Raw genomic sequence first — 23,403 nt, forward strand, 5'->3', positions numbered from 1 at the left:
TGACCTGACCAGTGGGGACTACCCCACTATCCAGGGAGTCTGCAGTGTTGAGCGCCACCATTCCTTCCTTCACACTTTTCATCTGCATTCTCCCCTTCTTCTTGCCCTCCTGTGAATTTCTGGCAGGGAGCTATTCGTTCTTCATGTCTGCAAGGCCTTGGTGTCACAGTCTCATGTCCAGCCGCAGGGGTAGGGTGTGAAGAAACATCTGGGTTCCAGTTTGTTTCCCCCACTTACCTGTGACCGCAGACAAGTCGCTTTACCTTTCTGAACCTCAGCATCTTGTCTGCAAACTGAGGATAATCAGAGCAGCGACTTCACAGGGCTGGTGTGAGCACGAATGCGTACAAAGGGTTTAACACAGAGCCTGGCACCATGAAAGCGGTCAATAAATACGAGCTATTATTATCACCAACGCTGTGTCCTCATCGCTTACCACCAGGACGTCAGGGAGTGCTGCCGCGAGAGCCGAGCAGGCGGCCTCCTCCAGCCCCTCCCCGCGCGGCCGCGGCCCGGGCACCGCCACCGCGGTTCTCGCTCCAACCTCGGCTGAGCGTCGCCCCGCGGCGGTGCGGGGCCAGGGCCCTGCGGGGCGCGCAGGGTGAGTCCGGGGTCCCCTGGTGGAGGGTGGTGCCGGGCTGGGCGGGGGTCGGCGGATGCTGGGGCAGCCCTCTGGGACCTGGGGACCCACCCGGGCGCAGGGATGGCGGCCGGCGAGGGGGTTGCGGGCGCGGGGCTCCTCGAGGCCGCAGGGTGCAGCAGGGAGGCGCCCTGCGCTCGGCCGCCGAGGGGCCCAAGATGGCGCCCCTCCCCCACCCCTGCCCCGCGCGCGCCTCCGCCGCTCCGGGCGCGGCCCCGCGGCCCGCGCGCTCCTGGGCGGGGGATGTTGTGATGGAGAAGCTGCCGCCGAGCCCGAGCCCCGCAGCCTGAGCCACCTCCGCCACCCGGGCCTGGGGCCTCCCCGCGCAGGTAGGAGCTGCCCCTGACGGGGCCCAACCTGGGCTGTCGGATCCCTGCCCCCAGCGGCCCCCGGATCCTGCAGCCCGAACCCCGGGGCGGCCCGCGTCCCCCGGCCAGGCCCCATCCCTGCGGGCGGCCCTCCCACCGCGTATTCCGACCGCCCTCCTGTGCCCTCCTTCCAAAGTCCGACTCTGCTAAGGTCCTCATGCCGTTGCCTCCCCGACCTTTACCTGCTGCCCCTCCGGAATGAATAGGGAGCGAGAATAAGGATCGGGGAGCTGGGGGCGGTGGGGGATGGGGGAGGGGAATAAGGGGATGGGGGAGGGGTGGTCAAGGACTGGGAAGGGGACCTGGGGTGAGGTGGGCCGACAGGCCGCATGGATTCCTGCAGGGACCCAGGCCTGAAATCTGTCAAGCCGCATTCTGTTGCCCTCGGCGACCGAGGGGTGTGCCCCGGGGCCGGGTGGCCCCAGCTCAGCCTGGAGGCCTAGCGCTGGCGGGAGCACTCATTAGGAGCCGTTTTCCCACTGTCGATTCAGAGGATATTTCGAATCTATTTTGAACCTGCCTGTGTGTTTCTTGCTTTCCCAGCCCCTCGGAGCCCCAGCTGGCTACATGCCTTAAAGCCAGAACCTCGTCTACACTTTGATATCTTTATTTCCTCGCTTCCCATTCATTCTTGAAACCACTTCACTCCATCTTCCATCTCTGGCACCTATGGAAACTGCTCAAGCCAAGGTCACTGGAGACTTCCATGTGGCCAAACCTAATGGACGCTTTTCCTGCACGTCCTTGCCGTTTCTTAGTGTTAGTGGTGTGTGTCTACTCTCCCTGAAACATTTTCTGGGTTTCTCTCCTGCAGCCTTTTCTGCTCCTTCTCAGTTTGCTGCCTCCTTCCCCTTTCTTTAGTTGCTGGTGACACTCTTGGTTCTTTCCTAGACTGTCTTCTCTCATTCTGCACTTTCTTCTCATATTTTATTCACTCTCAAGTCTCCAAATTTCAACTCTCAGAAATGGATACTTTCCAATCAGCTACCCAAGCTGGAATCCTGGGCAACATTCTAGATTAATCTCTGTCTCTCACCCTATATCTTATGTCAGCAAGTTCTGCCACATCCACTACCTAAGTATTTTTCAAATTCATTCATTTCACTCCATCTCACCCACTGCTGCCAAACTTAATCTAGGCCACCCACCCCCTTTTTTCCTTGATTGCTTTGATAACATACCCTCCTGCTTACTTCCCGTTAATACTCTAACATAATTTTTCTTTACTAAAAAAAAAAAAACTATTCAATCATTTATTTATTCAACAAGTATGCTTTGAGCACCTAGTATATAACAGGTACTGTTTGGCGCTGAAGATTAATGATGAGCAAAATACACTATGCCCTTGTTCCCATGGAGCTGACAGTCTAAGGGTAATGTCAGATAAGATAAAATTACAAATATAATAATTACCATGAAGGGAAAGGTGAATGGTGTCTTGAGAACACACAGGAGCACAAGCTAAACTGTACTGGAGGGTAGGGAGAGAGGACTGAGGAAAGCTAAGAACATGACATTTGAACTAAGCTGTAAAGGATGAGTAGGAGTTAAGCTGGGAGGGTAGGGAAAGGGAGTTCTGGGCAGAAGGGGAATCATGTGTAAACACCTTATGGAAGGAGAGAGCAGGATGTCTTTAAGGAATCAAAAGAAGACCAGTGATGCTGGACAGCAAAGTGTCAAACGTGGAAGGAAGGTAGAGGCCAGGCTGAGCTGGACAATTTAGACCATGTTAAGAATTTTGATCATAAAGCCTTTGTCCTTGGTGTGGACTGTTGATGGTAGTAGATGTAGAATATCAAATCCAGAAATTTTTCTTGGATAGAAGATCGTCAGTACTTGGGGATAGATTGAATATGGGGAGAGACGGAGAAGGTGGTGTCAAGGATGGAATTCCTACTTCTGGTTTATAGAACAGGTTGGATAGTCATGTTATTTCATGAGCCAGAATCCTGAAAGAGGACCAGTTAGGGTGTGGGAGAGAAACATGAGTGAGTATGTTGGTTTGAGAGGCCCTTGAGACATCCAGCTAGAGGTATTGAGTAGAAAGTTGAATGTATCTGTCTGGAGCTCAGATGAAGGTTCTGAAATGGAGGTATACTTTGGAAATCATCTGTTTGCAGGGGGCAACTGAGGTTATGGGCATGAATGAATACTTGTATTGAATATTGGGTGAGAATGAGAAAACAGCATGAGAATAAGCCATGAGAAACTCCAGCAGAGGAAGATGAGCCAGCAAAGGAGTGTAAGAAAGCATCAGACAGTATCGAGAGTGTAGGAAGAAAATCAGGAGATACAGTGCGTGAAAGCCATGGCTGAAAGCTGGATGAGAGGCCATGGTGTCAGATGCTGCTGAAAGTACAACCAGGATGAGGACTCCCAAGTGTCTGTTGGAGTAAATGACACTGGGGTCATGTTGACCTTGGAAGGAGCTGTTACTGAGGTGTGTTGGGAGTGAAAGCAGGGCTGGAAAGAGTTGAAGAGTGAGACCCAGGTGAGGAAATGGCAGCTGTGAGTAAAGACATCTCTTTCAAGAAGTTCATGGTGTCAGGTTGGGAAAGATTCTGTGTTTAAGTTGGGAGATAGTGGATCTTATTGAGAAGCTATTTACTACATGGAAGAAAAAATGAATCAACAGTGGTTAAAAAAAAATTCCTAGAAAGGCATGAAAGGAAGAATTTAAATGACAGGTGAAGCAGTTGGTTTTGGAGAAAAGGAGAGAAATGAATAGATGCTGAGTCAGTACGTTTTTGGGCCTGAGGATGTTCTCTGGCTGATGGCTCCCATTTCCTCAATGAATTAGGAGTGAGGGAGGGAGGCATTATCCTCTGAGAGGGAGGGGTGATGAAGGGGTTGGTCCAAGGAGAGCTGTGTTCTTGTCTCAGGCAGGTCTCCGCTGATGTCTTGGCTAAAGTAAACCTTGGGATCCTGTCAGACACGACTGAAGCAATTTAGCATGCATGCATGCGTTGGAGAAGGAAATGGCAACCCACTCCAGTATTCTTGCCTGGAGAATCCCAGGGACAGAGGAGCCTGGTGGGCTGCTGTCTATGGGGTCGCGCAGAGTCGGACACGACTGAAGTGACTTAGCAGCAGCAGCAGCAGCAGCAGCAGCAGCAGTGCCCTGTTCTTTTCCCATCATAATACTCAATCATTTATTCAACAAATACAGAGTGCTTAGAGGGTTAGATACTACCATTATACTGCAGTGTAATGAGCTCTTCAACGACTGTTTCTTGATAGACTGTGAACTCCATCAAGGAAGAGCCATTTCTTTATTATTCATCTCTCCCCCCCACCCCCCAAGCCTAACACAGTGCCTGGCATACAGTAAGCAGTCAGGCTAGAAAACCATTGAGCTTGAGCAGGATTCATCCCCTACCCCTGTGGTCTCCTGTCAGGCCCTTCAGGTTTAGTGGCCGGTCTTAGTTCCTCTCCTAAGGAGCCTGCCTGCTCCCTGCCTTGAGCCAGAATCCGTGTGGCTCCTTCCATCCTTGGAGAGGTCCCAGGTGTGAGTAGTACCAGTGGGAGGGGAGAGGTTGGGTTGTGCCCCCTCTTGAAGATACTGAGCAAGTGGTCATTCTTTGACCTTAAGAAATGAAGTAAAGGTGACCGCACTTTCTTGGGACAGGCAGTCAGGCTTCAGCACTCACAGCAGAACACCCGCTTCCCTCCCCCAGTGCTTTCTGTCCCCGTGAGCAGATGGGCAGGGCTGTCCTGAAGTCACCCTGATTCCTCAGTGTCCCAGCCTCACAGGGCATGTGCCCTTCTCACACCATACCTCCAGATGTCAAGGAGGTTGGTCCCGAGTACTGAGAAACCTGGCTCCACACACTCCTGTTTTAGAGAAGGGCCCATCATCCCTGTGATGTTCCCAGTGTGGCACAGTCATGGGGTCCTTCATCTCCTGAAACTCAGAGGAACAGCCTTTGAGTGAGGATGTCAGTTTAAGCCAGCCATCCCCCGTTTTGCCTAGATCTCAGACCTTGCTTGCCTGGGACCCCATACTACTTCCTTCTCAGGGACCCTTCAGCATTCTCCAGCACCCTCCCTGATTCTCCTTCCCCGGTCCATGGGCCCACACAAGCCTGTCTCAGTGTCTATTCCCAATTAGTTCTGAGCTACGTAGTTCTTAGTTCCTCTTACCCCTCCATCCTGACCAAGGGCCCACTCTGCAGACGCACAGCTCTCTTTGGTCATGGAGTGTGAAGTAAGACACAGCCTTAGATGTTCCATTGGAATGCGGTGGTGCTGGGCAAGGTGAGACGCAGAGGAGGGAATGGGCACGTGAAGAGGGGAGAGGGGACCAAACAGGAAAGACTTACTGCTTAGGAGCTGCGATGGCTAAGCCAGGTTTTGAAACCTGATCAGAGGTCCTTACAAAGGGAGACAGGATTCCAAGCGAGAGATCAGTGTAAACAAAGAGCCAGGGCTAGGTGGGTGTAACAAGTTCCTGTGGCTGGGGCATAAGCTGAGGAAGAGGCAGGATGGGGAGAGGGTCGGAGGGGTCACAGGAATTGGCTCAAGGAGGCTCTTGGTGATCTGCTAACGAGCGCAGACTTTATCCTAAAGGCAGTGGTGAGCCATCTAATTTTTTGAGCTGGAGAGTGACACAATCTGGTTTCCATTTTTGGAAGATTACTGTGGTTCTGGGTAGAGGCAGAGCCGTTTATTTTTCTTGTTGGTGCCAGTGGCCACGAGATTTCTCATCGCCCAGGGGAAGCCATACTGAGCAGACCAGCAGTCAGTTACGTGGGAGGTAGACACATGGACAGGAACCGTTTTTCATTTCTTTCACAGATGTGTGCATGGCATCGTGCTAGGGTCTGAGGAGCTAGAAATGACGGAGAGGTGAGCTATGGCACCCACCTCTCAAGTGGAGCACTGCATCCGGGAGATGGCCAAGCCTTGCCCGGCAGCCTAAACACCTCCCTGCAGCCGGTTCAGGGTTGAGAGCTCTGCCAAGGAGGCAGAAAGAACTGAGGCTGTGGGTTCGGGGAGACAAAGAGCTCAAGGTGAACAGGGAGCTAGAGAGCGCTCAGGTGAGAAATTGAGAAGAAAGAACTGTGCAGTGAGGATCAGAGAGGAAGGTGTGCGTTGGGGGCAAACTGGGGTCAGTTGCCTATTGGGGGAGGTCAGGTAGGAAGAGAGAACTCTGAGTCAGGCTATCGGGGAGGGGAGGAGAGTGTGGTAGGGGCTGTCTAAGAGGGTCAGGATGTGAGAAAATTGAGTAGTCTGGTGAGGAAGAACAAATTGTGAGGGGGCATCCAGGGAGTGAGCACATTATACTGGGGGTCATAGAAGGGGAGAAGCTTCCAGTGGAAGGTCAGGGAGATGGGGAGGGTGGAATGGGGCTCTGAGGGTGGGATCAATCATTAGGGTGATGGGCTGGGAAGCCTGATAGGTGGAGAAGGTGATCCACAAAGGGCTTCTGAGGATGCAGGAGGGGGTTCAGGGGGTCAGGAGGGGTGGACTGTCACTGTGGAACAGGTGAGCCCCTCACCGGAAGGGCAAGTGGAGTTTGGTTAGGGCACCGTGAGCAGTGGCTGACACACAGTAATAGGACCACTGTGTGTTTTCTGAAACTGGCAGAGGGGATGCTCAATGGGGCCAGGGGAGATGGGAGGGCAGATTCATACATTGATTCAACAAGTATTTATTGAGTTCTTGCTTTGTGTCAGCACTGAGCTAAGCTGTAGGCATACTGCATTGAATAAAAAAAGGCAAAATCCTCACCACCATGGAACTCAAATTATAGCCATGAGAAGGCAGTCATTAAACCAAGTAAACGATAAATTAGCTTGTTAGATGGTACTGGTGCTGGGGAGAGTTTGGGAACGGCTGGGAGAGGGCATGGTGGCCTACAGTATTAGGGTATTTAGGGAAGACATCCCTGAAAAGGTGACATTTAGGCAAAGACCTCAGGAGCTGGGGGTCCAGATCAAAGGCACCTACAGTGACCCAGAAGCACTATAGGTGCTGGCAGAGGAACTGGTACCCGAGGTGAGATACTTGGTAGAAACAGTCACCAAAATGCAGCTTCACCTGGTCAAAGGAGCCATGAATTGGAGCTCAAGACCCTTGTTTTGTGACCTGAGGGCTCAGCACCTTGCCCTGGGGGCTTGGGTTGCAGTTCATTCTCTCATCTTCCCGGTCCCTCGTACCGGGTGGACTTGGGGGCCAACTGGGCCCAGTGATTCATGATGAGAGCACCAGAGCCAGGGGAGCTCACAGTCTTGGGGCTGTGGGTAGCGGTGTGGCAAGAGGCAGGGAGCAGGCAGTGTCCAGTGTCTAGAACACAGGAGCTGGTTCCTCACCAGCCGCACTCCTGGTACAGTAAGCCCCAGTTGGATGAGTTGGGGGTGGGGATGCACAGAGAACCATTGTTATGGAGTCCCTGCCGCTGGGAGCGAGGGCAAAGCAGGGGCTAGCTCTGCTATCCCTGGCAGCTCGGGGCTGGGGGTTGCGGATGGGGTGGACCTGGCCTGGGCCTGGCTGGTGCAGGTGGTGGTGGTGGTTGAGTGGGTGTGGTGGTGATGGCAGAGAGTGGAGCCCAGTTACTCTCCTGGGATAACAGCTCACAGGACACAGTGGTATGTGCTGGCCTACTGAGTGAAGGGAGGTGAGGACGTGCAGGGCACAGGCCTGGGGCTGAAGCAGGGGTGTTGCTATGCTGACCTGGAGGCTCAGCATGGTCTCCTCTCCCCACTTGCAGGATTTGCTGAGGCCATGTCTGTTCCATCATCCCTGAGCCAGTCGGCCATTAATGCCAACAGCCACGGAGGCCCCGCACTGAGCCTGCCCCTGCCCCTGCACGCTGCCCACAACCAGCTGCTCAACGCCAAGCTGCAGGCCACGGCCGCAGGACCCAAGGATCTGTGCAGCGCCATGGGGGAGGGTGGTGGGCCCGAGCCAGGCCCTGCCAACGCCAAGTGGCTAAAGGAGGGCCAGAACCAGCTCCGGCGGGCCGCCACAGCCCACCGCGACCAGAACCGCAATGTGACCTTGACCCTGGCTGAGGAGGCCAGCCAGGAACCCGAGATGGCACCCCTGGGCCCCAAAGGCCTGATGCACCTGTACTCTGAGCTGGAGCTCTCCGCCCACAATGCGGCCAACAGAGGGCCGCGAGGACCCGGCCTGATCATCAGCACCCAAGAGCAGGGCCCGGACGAGGGAGAGGAGAAGGCAGCAGGCGAGGCCGAGGAGGATGATGAGGAAGAGGAGGAGGAAGAGGAAGAGGACTTATCTTCTCCCCCAGGGCTGCCGGAGCCCCTGGAGAGCGCGGAGGTGCCCCCTGGGCCCCAGGCCCTGGCAGACGGCCCCCGAGAGCACAGCAAGAGCGCCAGCCTCCTGTTTGGCATGCGGAACAGCGCAGCCAGCGATGAGGACTCGAGCTGGGCCACCTTATCCCAGGGCAGCCCCTCTTATGGCTCCCCGGAGGACACAGGTATCTTGTGCAGCTTGACATGGGGAACGTGGGAGGGAGAGAGGGCAGAAGGTGGGTATCTCCATACAGAGGCCGGTATCCGCCTGGGTGGGGGTCACCAAGCCCGTGTCCTTAGTCCTCAGCAGGCCATGCCCTGCTTTTCTGGAAAGAAATGTCTTCATACTGAGAGTGCTTGAACAAGTGGATAGACCTTTCCATCACACACCCCCAATGGATGATGGACTGGTCTGTTTATGAGGCACTTACCAAGTACTGGCTCTCTGCTCAGTATTATGGTATTAAATCTGCATGCCAATGGGAGATAGATATTATTAGTATGTCCATAGTACAGGTGACAAAAAATGGGCCTGGAGAGATTTAGTCCTCTCCCAAGGTCACCCATGGGCTTCCCTGGTGGTTCAGACGGTAAAGAATCCTCCTGCAATGCGGGAGACCTGGGTTGCATCCCTGGGTTGGGAAGATTCCCTGGAGAAGGGAATGGCTACCCACTCTAGTATTCTGGCCTGGAGAATTCCATAGACAGAGGAGCCTGGCAGGCTACAGTCCACGAGTCGCAAAGCGATGGACACGGCCGAGCGACTTCCACTTTCAAGGTCACCCACAGTCTGAGATCACAGTAGAACTGGGATCGAAACCAGGTCCAAGTGCAGACCTGAGCTCTGGGCCCTTATGCTATCACTGATGCATACAGCCGGACAAACCTAGGTGCCCTCTAGGCAGTTTTGAACAGGCAGCAGCTCCCCACAGAGGTCTATTTGGAAGGATTGGAGTGTTATGTACAGAGCACCACACTGGATGTTGCAAGAGTAATGTTTTGTTAGGAAGATGATATTGACTAAAAGGAAACAAAGGAAGAAGAGGATGCTTTGTTGGGATGGGGGATAGATATTAGGATTGATATCTATCCAAGGACTGATCCTTCAGTGGGCCCCATTTAAAGAAGTTGAATCTCTGCATTTGCTAGTGTCACGTGGAGATGCAGATAGAGCTGAGAGCAAAGGACAGAGATAATGGGCTGCAGCCGCAAGCCTGTGCTGGATGGTAGTGTAAGGAAAGACTCTTCCCACTCCAGGCAGCAGGCACGTTACCCAGACCCAGACTGGGGAACCTTGGCAGGGAGCAGGCAGTTCAGATGAGTGAAGGGCAGCATGCCATCCCCTTTCAAAAAACTTACTATGGACATTTTCAGACATATACGAAAATAACAGAATAATGAACCTGACTTCCCCATGACCCAGTTTCAACAATTACCAACACATGGCTACCCTTGTTGGATCCATACCCCCACCTACTACTCCTGGGCCCCAGCCTAGGCTGTTTTGAAGCAAACACATCTGTAAATGTTCACTCATGCATTTCTTTTCTTTTTTTTTTAATCTTGATTGATTGACTTTTGGCTGCACTTGGTCTTAGCTGTTGCGGTGAGCTCTCTCTAGTTGAGGCAAGTGGGGGCTACTCTCTGGTTATGGTGCTCCATCTTCTCATTGCTGTGGCTCTTTTGTTATGGAGCACGGGCTCTAAAATGCTCGGGCTTTAGTAGTTGTGGCACATGGGTGTAGTTGCCCTGTGGCATGTGGAATCTTCTCAGACCAGGGATAGAACCTGTGTCCCCTGCATTGGCTGGTGGATTCTTGACCACTGGACCACCAGAGAATTCTCCCAACTCGTGCATGTCTAAAATAGAAAACACTTTTTAAAAATCCAGGGACTTCTCTGGTGGTACAGTGGTTAAGACTCTGTGTTTCCGTTGCAGGGGGCACGGTTTCCACCCCTAGTTGGGAACTAAGATCCTACATGCATGCTCCTGCCTGCCCCCCACCCCCGCCAAAAAAAAGCCGAACTACTAAAAACATGTCCACTGAAATTTAACAGTACTTCCTCAATATCACTGAATATCTAGTCAGTGTTTACATTTCCCAGTTGTCTAATGAATGTGCTCCTGCCCTAAAATTTGATTCATTTCATCAATATCCAAATAGGAACAGACCTTTTGATGGTTGGTATGTCTCAAAGTTTCTTTTGATCTGTACCTTATCCCTCCATCTCTATTTTGCTCAGAGTTTTGTTGTTGTTTTAATTGAAGCCACTGTGTTGTCTTCCCTGGGCTTTCCATTTTCTGGATTTGAAGAAGCTCCACTTCCCCTGGATTTCCTGTAAATTGGCAGTGAGTTCTAGAGCCTTCATTAAATTCAGAGTTTTTGTTTTTGTTTGTATTTTGTTTGAAAGGACACTTCACAGGTGGTATTGAGTACTTCTACCAAAGACAAAGTCTAATTGCCTGTCTTTAGAGGGATGTTAGCGACCGTCAGTGATCATTGCCCAGATCCCCTTTATAGGAACTGCTGCTACTCCAACTCCAGCGGGTTACTCATAGGGTTAGGTGTGGGGAAATGTAGTCTCAGTGGAGCCAGTTCTTCCAGGGAAACTGAAAACTAGATATCGATGTGAAACATCCCAATTTCTAAATGTTGGCAACCAAGTCTGTTTTTTAAAAAAGTACCACACAGGCCAAACAAAATCTATCTGAGGCTTACACTGGCCTGCAGGCGGCTTGTTTGCAACCTCTGCCTCAGGGCGTGTCAATCAGGGACCAAACAATGGAGAGCCTGGTTGCTCTGGGGTCCCTGGATGGTCTCTGTGGTGGTCACTCCTATGAGCCTTCTGAGAGTGGGAGGACAGAACTGCTCAAGAGCTGGGAAGAGTCTGCCGGGTGCGGGCAGTGACCTCAGCGAGGGAGCTGGTGTGAGAGGATGGGCAAGGATCAAGGTTTGCTGGAGGCAGTGGAAATCGAGAATCTCGGGATAGGCTGCGTCACTGCCGACTCTCTTGCTATGACCAGGGAGACCACAGAGGAGGTCTGGTCTCCGGTAGGAATGTGGTAGAATTGAGCAAACGTTATTTTCTCCTTCCCACCCTAGGATCTCCACAAGGTTGTTAATTGAATGTGGAAGTATATGAATGAATGAATGGGTGGATGCATGAATGATGAGCGAATGATGAATGAATGAACTTCCTACCTGTGTTGGGTTCATACTCAGTGCCAGGTCTTGTCCTAAATGCTGAGAATACATACTACAAATGATAGAGTTTCCTGCCCTCTTGGCACTCAGTCTAGTATTTTGATAGCAGTAAATAGGTAGTTTGAGCCCTGGGGTTGCGGAGGTACAGGAAGAGCAGGTAATAGACCCAGGGGTGGGTCAGTTTTGAGAAGGGATCTTTACACTGATGCCCAGTAGGTGGTGCCAGGTGAAGTTTGAGGGAATGTAGGCTGGGATCAGAGAGGATTAGGGGCATGAGAGAGAGAGAAGCAGGGAGAGAGACCAAGGGTGAGGGGAGTGGTCAGAGGTAAGGCTGAGAGGCAGGCGAATAGGGGCTCCTAAGGTCCTACAAACCTTGTGGAGAAATTGGGTTCTGTCCTGGGGGCAAAGAGAAAACAATTAGAGTATGCAACTGGAGAGAAGGTTGTTAGCATTTGGGGCTGTAGCATGCAGCTCAGATTGGAAAGGGCTAAACAGGAAGAGGGAGACCAACAGCCTTGAGAGGCTGTTGCAGTGACCTAGCTGGACTTCGGGAGTGAGTAGGGCTGGGGAAAGGGAGAGCATGTGACTGCATCCGGCTTAGCCAAGGAGGCCTGAACCTTTGAGTGCGTGGGGGGAGCGCTTGAATGAATTGGCGCAGGAGAAAGTATGCATTTCTAAATAAATGTGTGCTTGTGGAAGCAAGGGCCGGGGTGGGGCTGTGCTCGGAGGGAGATGTGCCAAGCTCCAGAAGGGCCTCCCAGATGGTCCGGGGGGAGAGCGGCCCCTCCAGGACAGATCGGAAGGATGAAGCTCTTTGAGGCAGGAAGGTGCCGACTGACAGGGATGGCAGATGGATTGGTGTGCGTGACTCAGTCAGGAGATGGTGACCTGGTCCTCAGATTCAGGGGTATATGACCCTTCAGGAAGAAGGGTGTGGCTCTGGGGGACACAGCTGTCCTGGGTGTGGTGTTCCTGGAAGGTTTGGGGGGAAAGCCCTGAAGACGGTGGAGGGTCCCCAGGGAAACGCAGGCATTCTAACTCCCTGGGGCCTTAGGGGAGAGGTGGCTGGGGGGAAGGAGGCAGTAACGGGTACCTGGAGGCTGGATGGGCAAGAAGAGCCCCTCCTCTGTGAGGCCACTTCATTGGAAGCTGAGGGTGGCGAGGTACCTTGCCAAAGTGACTCTCGCATCAGGTACACAGTCACCTCGGTGTAGCCACGCCCACGTCCAGCCCTCCTTGCCTGGTTGCCCAGCAGCCTGGGTCTGGGGACTGACTGCCTGTCCCTCAGTGCTGCCTCTTGGACCAGTCCGGATTCCTGGTTTCCCTGGTAACGGGAAGCACGTCAGCAGTCTGGGCACTCCCAGCCGGTCCTGGTGCTGCGGTTGCCGAGGAGACGCTGCAGCCTAGCTGGGCCCTGGCAGGTGAGGGGGGTTGGTGCTGGGAAGCCCCAAGCCCAGCCTCAAGCTTGCTGGGGCCCAGCCCCTGAAGCCCACCCTTCGCTTGAACTGCTTGGCAGATTCTGGGCAGGGGTGGGATCCCTGGGAGCCTGGAAGCCACACCCTGTTTGCACGGAGAGCTCTAGGCTTTGCAGAGCCCCAGGTGGCTGGGGTGTTCCCACGAGGCTGAGCCTCCTGTCGTCCCTAAGGCTGGGCTTGACTGTGGCACTGAGGTGACCGCTGCGGGGGGTGGGATGGAGATTCAGGATTGGGGGAGGGGATCTAGGATCAGAAAGAAGAGATGTGAGCAGGGAAGGCTGGGGTCTCACGAGCTGCACCCTCCATCCCCACTCCAAGGGGGTTCCCTTCCCTGTGGTCCTGGCCCCTCCTTGGTGAGCTCCAGGTAGGGGAGGATCCTGCCTGGCAGGCGCTCTGCCCTGGTGAGAAGTGGGCGGGATGAGCTTCTCTCTGCAGCCCAGCACCAGGCTGTGAGCCCAGCTGGCCAGGCTGGAGGGGCTGTGAGGAGGCAGGGTGGAGCAGGAGGGGCTGGGAAGGAGTGCCATGGCCTCCCAGGACTTTTTCCTGGCCATCCTCCTGCAGGACAGTAGCCCAGGTGAGGGGCGGCATGTACCTGGGCACCATGTGGGGCGGGCTGGCAGGGAGCATGGACCTGCTGGAGGCGTGAGCTGGGCTGCGGGGCTGGAACAGTGTGGCTCTGCTTGGAGAAGGGAGGGCATGTCACAGGTGTGTGGTGTGCACATGTGCATGAAATGTCTGCACGTGTGTGTGGCAAGGGTCAAGGTGTGAGTGTCTGTGGTATCTGCACACATGTGGCAGAGGTTGACATATGTTGCGTGTCTGTGCATTCACTGTGGGTGTGGTACCCACACATGTGTTGGCATTGTGGATGTGGTCTGCACATGTGTGTGTCAGGAGCTAGACTATACATGTGTGTGCACACACCTTTGTGGATGGTGGCTGCATTAGTGGATGGATGGAGTTGATGTGTGTGTGTTTGTCCCTGGACATGAATGCAATACCTGCTATCCGTGTAGGTGTCTCCTGTGCGTGCACACCCTTGTGTTTGTGGGGGCTACACAGGTGTGTAGTAGGGCTTCTATATGTTGTGTGACTGTGTGCATGTGTGTGTAAAGGGTAAGTGTGTCCACTTGAGATACGGATATGTATGACAGGTCATTTGGGGTCACTCAACCTCCTTGCCTTCTCTCTGCCCCCCTCCTTCCCTCTGTGTGGCCACATTAGCTGGGAGCACGGCCCAGGAGGAGACATGAGTCACGTCCCTTGCTGGTGGGCCCCCCATGCTGTGACTCTAGACTTCAGGCTCTAGGCGGAAGCAGGAATCTTGTATTGGAGCCCTTCCCCCACCCCTTCTCCACCACTGGGTCTCGGGAGGGGACTGGGCATAGCACCCACGATTCTCTTGTTAGGTAGGCAGACCCTTACCAAGACCACCCCCCCCAACCCGGCAGATTCCTTTTGGAACCCCAACGCCTTCGAGACGGATTCCGACCTGCCGGCTGGATGGATGAGGGTCCAGGACACCTCAGGGACCTACTACTGGCACATCCCAACGGGGACCACTCAGTGGGAGCCCCCGGGCCGGGCCTCACCATCACAGGGGAGCAGCCCCCGAGAGGAGTCCCAGGTGAAGCCCACAGGCCTGATAGTTCTGACCTGGAGTGGAGGGGGGTGCTGCTGGAGCAAGATAAGCCAGCCACTCCTTGCTCCCATTCCTGCTTCTAGCTCACCTGGACCGGCTTCACTCATGGAGAACGCTTTGAGGATGGAGAATTTTGGAAGGTGAGTGAGGGGACCTCCTTCACGATGGGGGAGCTGGAGACGGGGCATCATTTGGGTCCTGATTTCTCTCTCCCCTTCCTCAGGACGAGCCCAGTGAGGAGGCCCCGATGGATTTGGGGCTGAAGGACGAGGAGGGGATGTTGCCTTTCCCAGCTCAGAGCCTCAGGTGAGTGGGCTGGCAGTGGGATGGGTCTGTCTGGAAGGGGCCTTGGGACAGCTCCCTCTTCGGGGGCCTGTACCAAGTGTTACATCTACCTCCAGCCCAGAGCCATTGCCCCAAGAGGAGGAGAAGCTGCCCCCACGGAATGCCAACCCAGGGATCAAGGTGTGTTCAAGGCGATGCCTGTGCCCAGGTTGGGCCCCCGTGAACAGGAGCGCCCTCGGGTCAGGTTCTGGGGTCTCTCTGGTCTCAATACAGCTCTGCAGGTCCTCAGCTCTTGCACTCTCAGCACAGACCCTTGTATCTGAGCGGGAGGCACTTCAGTTTATAACTCAGGCAGCCCTGTTGCTTGGCAGCGGGTCCCTCCTGGCTGGGCTCAGGTGCTTCTTGCCTAGGGGTCTCCTCTGAGAGCATCAGCCCTCCTGCAACTCTGTCCTGTTTGTAGAGCCTCTTATGTCCTCCCACCTGCTGTGCTCCTGAGTCGGGAACTCCTCTGGTCTCAGCAGAGTGCCCTGTGTCCTGGCTGGGGGCTCTTCTGGGTTTAGACTAGACCCTCCATCTCCCACCCCCTCTTTTGTGTCTGGCAGTGTTTCGCCGTTCGCTCCCTAGGCTGGGTGGAGATGACTGAGGAGGAGCTGGCCCCTGGCCGCAGCAGCGTGGCAGTCAACAATTGCATCCGTCAGCTCTCCTACCACAAAAACAATCTACACGACCCCATGTCTGGCGGCTGGGGCGAGGTGAGCTGGCAGGCGAAGTGCAGAAACTGGGAGAGCTGGGTGAACCAAGCTGCACCTCTGCCAGGGCTGGGGAGTGGGGTGCAGATCCACCAGGCAAGTCTTCGAGATGGAAGTGTGACTCCTGATTGGGAGATGGTTGCCTAACAGCGAGGGGGTTGATAAAAGGAGTCACGTCGGACATGAAAGGTGTGAGCTTTGCTAGAGTTGAAGCCTGCAGGGTGGCTGGTCCCACACCAAAGAAAGGGCCCTAGAGAGGTGGCTCATCTCCCTGGAGCTGGAAGTGGTAAATATCAGCCACCTTCCCGGCTGGGGCACCGCTGAGCATCTGCTTCCTGGGCCTGCAGGGAAAGGACCTGCTGCTGCAGCTGGAGGATGAGACGCTAAAGCTGGTGGAGCCACACAGTCAGGCCCTGCTGCACGCCCAGCCCATCGTCAGCATCCGCGTGTGGGGCGTCGGGCGGGACAGCGGAAGGTGGGAGCAGGGCCGGGGCTCCGGGGTGGGGGCTCAGCCAGCAGTCAGAGCGAGGCCCTCCTCCCTAACTCTGTTGTTTGCCTCTCTTGTGCTGCCGGACCCAGAGAGAGGTACTATGCCTAATCTACCCTGACCATTCCTCTCCCCACCCCTGGACCAGATGCAGCAAAGCGCCCAAGTCTCCCTAGTCCGCCCCGCCCCTCCCTGCGCGCTGTGCTCGCCCATCCTCCCCGACCTCGGCATGCTTGCCTGTCTACCCTCCGGCCAGAAGGCAGTGCCCACAGGACAGCGACCCGAGGGCAGACGGATGGGGAGGGTGTGGGTGGGCGGGAGTGAGGCTCTGCACTGAAAGGCACCGGGAGACACTGAGGCGCCCCTCCCCCAACAGGGACTTTGCCTACGTAGCTCGCGATAAGCTGACCCAGATGCTCAAGTGCCACGTGTTTCGCTGTGAGGCACCCGCCAAGAACATCGCCACCAGCCTGCATGAGATCTGCTCTAAGGCACGGCCCCCTTCGCACCCTGGAGTAGCTGCCACCTTTGCTGTACAAGGACGTGGGTGGGGTCTTTGAGTGGGGGGCGCTCCAGGGCAGCAAAGCCCTGACGGACCCGCCCTCCCTCTTCCCCCTTCCCCTCCCTTTCTCAGATCATGGCAGAAAGGCGCAATGCCCGCTGCTTGGTAAACGGACTCTCCCTGGACCACTCTAAACTTGTGGACGTCCCTTTCCAAGGTCAGTGTCACAACCCCACCAGGTCTGTCTCAGTTTTGTTGGCAAAGTTGAGGGGACCCAAGAGGAGGCACGAGTTCCTGGGCAGAGTGATAGTAAAATGGAGACTCAGCACTTAACCTGGTCGTCCAGAAGTTCATACTTCTAAGGCGGGGGATGTGAGTTAGATCCCTGGTCAGGAAACTAAGATTCTGCAAGCAGTGCAGAGTGGCCAAAAACAAAAAGAAAAATGGAGATTCAATTCCTGGGGTCAAATAAGTGGAGGGACTTTGGTTAAAGAGAGGCAGGGGAGGGGTGGAGGTAGGGCCTTGGCTGAGTCAGTGTTCAGTTTATGCCCTGGTGATGGGGACTGGGAGAAGCAAGATCTGTCCCTGTGACTGATCCTCTTCTTTCCTCCTGCAGTGGAATTCCCAGCACCTAAGAATGAACTGGTACAAAAGTTCCAAGTCTATTACCTGGGGAATGTGCCTGTTGCTAAACCTGTTGGTATGTGTGTCCTTTTCCACCCAGGGACCACCACCTTGATGTCAAAGCCCTTCCCCCACCCTGCACCTCCCAGTACCTCTTTCACCAGACCTTCCTCATGCTTGATGTCACCTGGCTCTTCAGCGTGCATCCCACCTTCTGTACCTCTGTCCCAGCTTCACTCTGGGTCTTAGCTTCCCTGAGTGTGAACCAGGCATATAGGGAGACCCATTCTTGAAAAGCTTTGGTTAGGTTGGGAGGTGGGTCTTTGATGACTAAAGCGCTGGAGCAGCCAGGAGCTGTGTTTGGTATTACCACCAACTGTGGACTGTGATCATCTAGAAAGGAAGCAGTGAGCATATTTGTCAACATGCTTTGTGTTGGTAAAGTACTTCCGTATATGTCATTTAATTCTCGAGAATCCTGTGAGTTTTGGATTATGATGATACCCACTTTATAGTTAAGGAAACTGAGGGTAGAGACTATTAGGTTCACTCTGATACTTCTAGTACTTTCATAGTACCTATTATTTACTTGTTCATTCACTTAGCAAATAATTATGAGGGCTACCATGTACCAGGTTCTGGCCTCGGCCCTGCTTTCACAGAGGTTATAGGAAACTAAGGTAGGAAAAAAGAGGATTAAATCAAACAGTCACACAAATAAATGTGTAATTACAATTTGAGTCATTTTACTGAAAGAAAGTAGCAAGATGCATGGAACTATGTAACAGAGGAGCTTCATTTAGTCTAGGAAGTCAGAAAAGATTTGAGAAAGTGACATTTGAACTGAGATCAAAAAATAAATAGGATCTAATGTGCCCAAATGGGACGGAGACAGGAATAAAATGGGGAAAGATCACTCTAGGCAGAGTGAAGATTGGGTGTGAGGACCCATCATGAAAGACACTTTAGTATTTCAAAGTCATTGAGAAAAGCGGTGCCAGGTGAGGCTAGGAGCTTGGCAGTGGTCAGACCCTGCGGAACCTCATAGGCCGTGTTTATGATTTGTTCTTCATCCCCAAGTGTTAAGCTATCAGAGAGTTTTCTGGAGTGCACTTGTCATAATCATTTTAATTTTGTGAGGACTTCCCTGGTGGCTCAGCTGGTAAAGAACTCTCCAGCCAAGGTGGGAGATGCAAGAGATATGGGTTTGATCCCTGGGTCAGGAAGATCCCCTGGAGAAGGAAATGGCAACCCACTCCAGTATTCTTGCCTGGAAAATTCCATGGATTGAAGAGCCTGGTGGCTACAGTCCTTGGGGTCACAGAGTTGGATAAGACTAAGCACACATGCTCGCACCTAGGTGATACCATGGAGAAGGATGTTCAGCAGGTGGAGGTGGACCTGGGGGCCTCAGGAGGGCCTTGCAGTAGTTGTGGCTGGTAGTGAGAGTATCTTGCACTGTACTGGGGCTGGAGAGGAGTGTGTGGATTCGAGAGGTTTTTAGATGATTAAACTCAACATGCCTTGGTTGGATGTGGGGTGAGGGACAGAGTCCTTAAGGTTGACCCCTGGCTTCCTGGCTTTTGGCACTAACTGGATAGTGGTGCCATTCTCTAAAGGTAGTAGGTACTGGAAGAGGCCAGTTTTGGTTTGGAGATTTGAGTTCAATTTTAGGCATGCTCAGTTTGGTGTGTCTTTGGGAAGGTGAGTAGCAAACTCAAATTGGCAGCTGGATTCACAGAGGAGACGACTGGGCTAGAGATACAGATGTGGGCATCATTGGGTTAGAGAGGTAATCAAAGCCGTGAGTCTGAAGAGGATTGACCCTGGAACGTGGGCAGCCACTGTGAGAAGGGTTATCAGGCTAGGCCTGGCTGTGAGCCCCTCCAGCATTTAATGGACAGTGGAGGAGCAGGTATGAGGTCAGAGGAAAAGAGATGGCTTCAAGAAATGGTCAGGTGTCATGCCAAGGGACACTTGGGAAGAACTCAACAGTATTTGGTGAATGGATAAACACACACACAAACAAAAGAATGCTCAGGTGAGAGCCCAGGAGATGGTGGACTGAGGACTCTAACCCTGGTCATCTTCAGTTCTCTGTCCTTCCCTTTATACCATGCTGACTAATGATCAGCACCATTACATTCAGTGAGGGAACCCTTCTTAGGGTGGGGATTGAGCTGGGGTTAAAGGAAGGCCTGGATTTGCAGAGAGGAGTAGGCTGGATTCCGAGGCACTGCCACAGCTGTGGAGCCAGAGGTGAGGAGATTCTCGTGGGAGAGCAGGAAGGACTCATGGCTCCGCCCTCCGCTTTGTGCTGTTTCCTCCTCCCTTTCACCCTCAAGTTCATGACTCTTCCAGTTATTGCGTCACTCCCCTATCTACCTGCCATTCACATAGCTTCTCAGTACAATAAAGGAACTGTCTGCAGCCCTGGATGGATCCTCTGCTGTCCATCAGCTTAGAAGGTCTGCCCTGTTGAAGCCAAGAGTTTCACACGGTAGTCCCTAAACTCACTTTATCATGCTTTATTTATGCTCCGTTTTTTACCCTGCGCAAGTTTAACATTGGCCCCTCCTGAAGCTGCAGTATTCACTCATTAATCATCCATCCATCAACAAATGACTACCCAGTGCCTGATTTGTGCCAGGCACTGGTCTAGATTCTTGGTATATGTTAAAGAACAAAATTGCCTTTAAACCAAGATTCCTGCCTTTAAGTAGCTGGCATTCTATTCAGAATAGACAGGCAATAAGTAAATTATATAGTATGTTGGAAGGCTACAGTTGAGACCTGAAGCAATGAATCTACTCATTAGAAAAGACCCTGATGCTGGGAAAGATTGAGGGCAGCAGGAGAAGGAGGCAACAGAGGACGAGATGGTTGGATGGCATCACCAGCTCAGCGGACATCAGTTTGAGCAAACTCCAGGAGATTGTGAAGGACGTAGCGACTGAACAGCAAGGATGAGGGGGGTTGGGAGTTTGGGGCTGGGGTCAGGGTGTAGGTTTCAGTCCTGAGCTGTCACCACATATGACAGACTCTTTCCAGGTCACCTAGTTCCACTGTTGTCCCCGCCTCCATGCTGATCCTCCCCACTCTGGGGCCAGGTGCCACCCCCACAGCTCCATCTGCTTATTAGGCAGTCTGACTTTGATGTCTGGTCTCCACATGACTGGCATCAGTGTCATTCACATCTGAGCGCTCTGTGGGCTGCCCTCACCCACCCACTCCTGTGTCATCACCCTTCTGGTAGCTTCTGGGTTGCTGGGTTATTATACCAGTTTGGGTACATTTGCCCATTTGCCTTTCTCAGACATCTGGAATTCCTTCAGTCAATAAGCCCTGTGCAAGGACTGGGGACAGAGAATGAAACTTGATATCTGTCCGTGAGATGGCCATAGCCTAGTGTGAAGAAGTTCCTAGCAGTTACAAGATGTGCCAAGAGTTGTCTCAGCAGCACCCTGTCTGCCTGTGGCAGGGAAGGCTTCCCAGACAGAAGGGCCTAGGTGAACCCTGAGAACTGGGAGTTTTGCAGACAGTCAAGAGAGGAGGAGCCCTCTGGAGGGAGGCTTTCCCTCAGTTACAGTCTGTCCCTGGAGGGCATCCTCTTCTTTTACTTTGTGTTTCCCATCTGCCTTGCTGGGCATTTGCCAAGATTAGATGTTGATAATGCTACATAAATCATTTGAAGCTCAGGGAGCAATAAAATATGAAGCTTGACAGGTCAGATGAGGCCAGTTTTTGGAGGACTTCATGCTTAGGAGAGAAGTTTGGCTTTGATCCAATCAGAGGTAAGATGAGCAAGGCCAAGGTGAGGGAGGACTTTGAGGGAAGATGTGTTTTCTGCCCTCAAAGGGTCCACAAGTTCGGTTCCCAGTGGGAGCCCAGAGGCACTGACAGGGGCAAGCGGGCCTGGGGTCGGACCAGTGCATGCTTCTGCATGGACGTCAGTTACTCTAACGTCGTCACTGTAACCACACACAGATGACACAACCAGCTCGTGAGCAGTGCAGGGAGCAGAAGCTATGCCCCATGCTGCTGCCCTGGTTCTCTGCTGAGTCCCAGTGGCGGTGGCATGCACGGATGCATGGGTGGAAATGTCATGGGTGGAAGTGTTTAACGGCAGTTAACATTTGGAGTTAACGGAAACATTGTTACAAGGGCAAGTTGATTGATCTAAAAGCCAGGAACCTTGGATTCCTTGGCTTTTGCATAAATATTAGAAATTACTGAGTGCAGTAAGATTTTGACAGCCCCTCTGGTTCTGAGACTAGGACTACAGACAAGGGGCAGGGGAAAGGCCTGGCTGAGAACCCAGGCTCTGGAATCAGACTGCCTGTCTTCAGATCCTCATTTCTCGGTTGTGACCTAAGGTCAATTACCTGATTTCTCAATATAAGCTTCAGTTTCCTTATCTATAAAATGGTGATAAAGGGATCTGTTGTGAGATTGTGTATGACAGTGCACTATAATGTCATAACGTGGTGTGACACATGAGACAACATTGCTCAAATGGAAATTAAAAAAAAAAAAGCCTAAAGCAAAGCTTGCATCCTGGAGTCTTAAGGACTGGCGAGAACTGGCCTATAGGGGCTGATTTAGGAGTTGTATGAAGCACTGCCATGTGTGACTGTGGAGAGCAAGGTATGGGGAGGATAGAGCTTTGGGGGTCAGTCTGCTTAGAAGGCTGGAGGAAGAGACAGAGTCAGTGAAGCAAAGCAAGCTTAGGATTCAAGATGGAAGAGACTAGAAAAGTGCCAGGTCACCGAAACCAAGGAGGAGTGCACCAAAGAAGGGTATCTATGCAGCATGGTCCAGGGCTGTGGGCAGGTGAAGCAGGGATGGGGCAGAGACCCCGGGCTTGACTGGGCAGAGCTGGACAGTCCAGCGTAGAGCTGGGGTGTCCTCTGTCCACCACCAGCAGTGCCATGTTCATGTCCTTGTCTTTCAGGGGTAGATGTGATAAATGGGGCCCTGGAATCCGTCCTGTCCTCCAGTAGCCGTGAGCAGTGGACCCCAAGTCACGTCAGCGTGGCCCCTGCCACTCTCACCATCTTGCACCAGCAGGTAAAGACCTGGGTGGAGAAGGTATGGCAGGGCCCTGCTGTGGAGCGCAAGACTGGGAATGAGGGGAAGGGCCTCCAGGAAGATGGACTCACCCAGTGGAAGAGGGTCCGGCCATCCCTTTCCAACTGGTGCCCCTCCCCGCAGACGGAGGCAGTGCTGGGGGAGTGCCGGGTGCGCTTCCTGTCCTTCCTGGCCGTGGGCAGAGACGTCCACACGTTTGCATTCATCATGGCTGCCGGCCCAGCCTCCTTCTGCTGCCACATGTTCTGGTGCGAGCCCAATGCTGCCAGCCTCTCGGAGGCCGTGCAGGCTGCGTGCATGGTGAGTGGGGAGGGTGGTGGAGCGGTGGCGCCCAGCCCACTTGGGGCAGGCTGCGGCATGACTGCGCCTCCTGCCTTTGCAGCTCCGCTACCAGAAGTGTCTGGATGCCCGCTCCCAGGCCTCCACCTCCTGCCTCCCAGCGCCCCCAGCCGAGTCTGTTGCCCGGCGTGTGGGGTGGACCGTCCGCCGGGGCGTTCAGTCGCTGTGGGGCTCCCTCAAGCCTAAACGGCTGGGGGCCCACACCCCCTGAAGCCGTCCGTGCTCCCTCCACCTGCTTGCATTGGGCCCCAGGGAACTCAAGGGTGCAGGGTGGGGAGGGGCCCTGCAGGCTATTATTAGACTTCAGGTCCCCCCCCACCAGAGTTGCCCTCCCCAGTAGCTGGGGTTCCTCACCTGGGGGCTGGGAATGGAGATCTAATTCTGCAAGTGACGATATTGGATCGAGAGAAGAGGAGCAGAAAGAGGAAGCAAGGCCAGCCCCAGCTCTCCATCCCCACGTTTCAGGTGAAGCAGGAGGAACTGGTCGAGGCCAGGCTCCATCTTCATAGGATCCTGCTGGGGCAGAAGCGGGGGGCCGGGTCCAGGCATGGGTCCTCTCTCCTCTGCTCTGTGGGTACCTCTGCTGTACTGATATCACTAATAAAGTCTGCCCTGCTGAGCTGTGTGCTTTCCTGTGCCCGCAACACACCATCACTCCAAGAACCCTCCTCCTTCTGTTAGGATTTTGTTCCTGGGGCCCCCTTGCCCTCCCTGCCTCAAAAAAAGAAATTGGGACT

At 53.7% G+C, this 23,403-nt stretch overlaps 1 protein-coding gene across 2 annotated transcripts; it reads left to right on the top strand.

Moving 5' to 3' along the window:
• The first annotated feature begins 490 nt into the window (after positions 1 to 490).
• Positions 491 to 23,278, top strand: APBB1 (amyloid beta precursor protein binding family B member 1). Of its 2 annotated transcripts, none has more exons than XM_052652293.1 (14): positions 491 to 601; positions 7,721 to 8,452; positions 14,399 to 14,574; positions 14,673 to 14,729; positions 14,813 to 14,895; positions 14,991 to 15,054; positions 15,477 to 15,626; positions 15,971 to 16,098; positions 16,487 to 16,601; positions 16,745 to 16,829; positions 17,229 to 17,312; positions 22,191 to 22,306; positions 22,451 to 22,627; positions 22,710 to 23,278. In XM_052652293.1, the coding sequence occupies exons 2-14, from the start codon at positions 7,735 to 7,737 to the stop codon at positions 22,875 to 22,877; spliced, it is 2,121 nt and encodes a 706-aa protein (XP_052508253.1). In that variant the 5' UTR covers positions 491 to 601; positions 7,721 to 7,734; the 3' UTR covers positions 22,878 to 23,278. The 2 variants fall into 2 exon arrangements, with proteins under 2 accessions (XP_052508253.1, XP_052508254.1); XM_052652294.1 differs by lacking the exon at positions 491 to 601 and adding an exon at positions 880 to 969.
• Positions 23,279 to 23,403: the final 125 nt, after the last annotated feature.

This window comes from Budorcas taxicolor, chromosome 15 (assembly GCF_023091745.1).
Source record: "Budorcas taxicolor isolate Tak-1 chromosome 15, Takin1.1, whole genome shotgun sequence".
Classification (NCBI taxonomy): Eukaryota; Metazoa; Chordata; class Mammalia; order Artiodactyla; family Bovidae; genus Budorcas; species Budorcas taxicolor.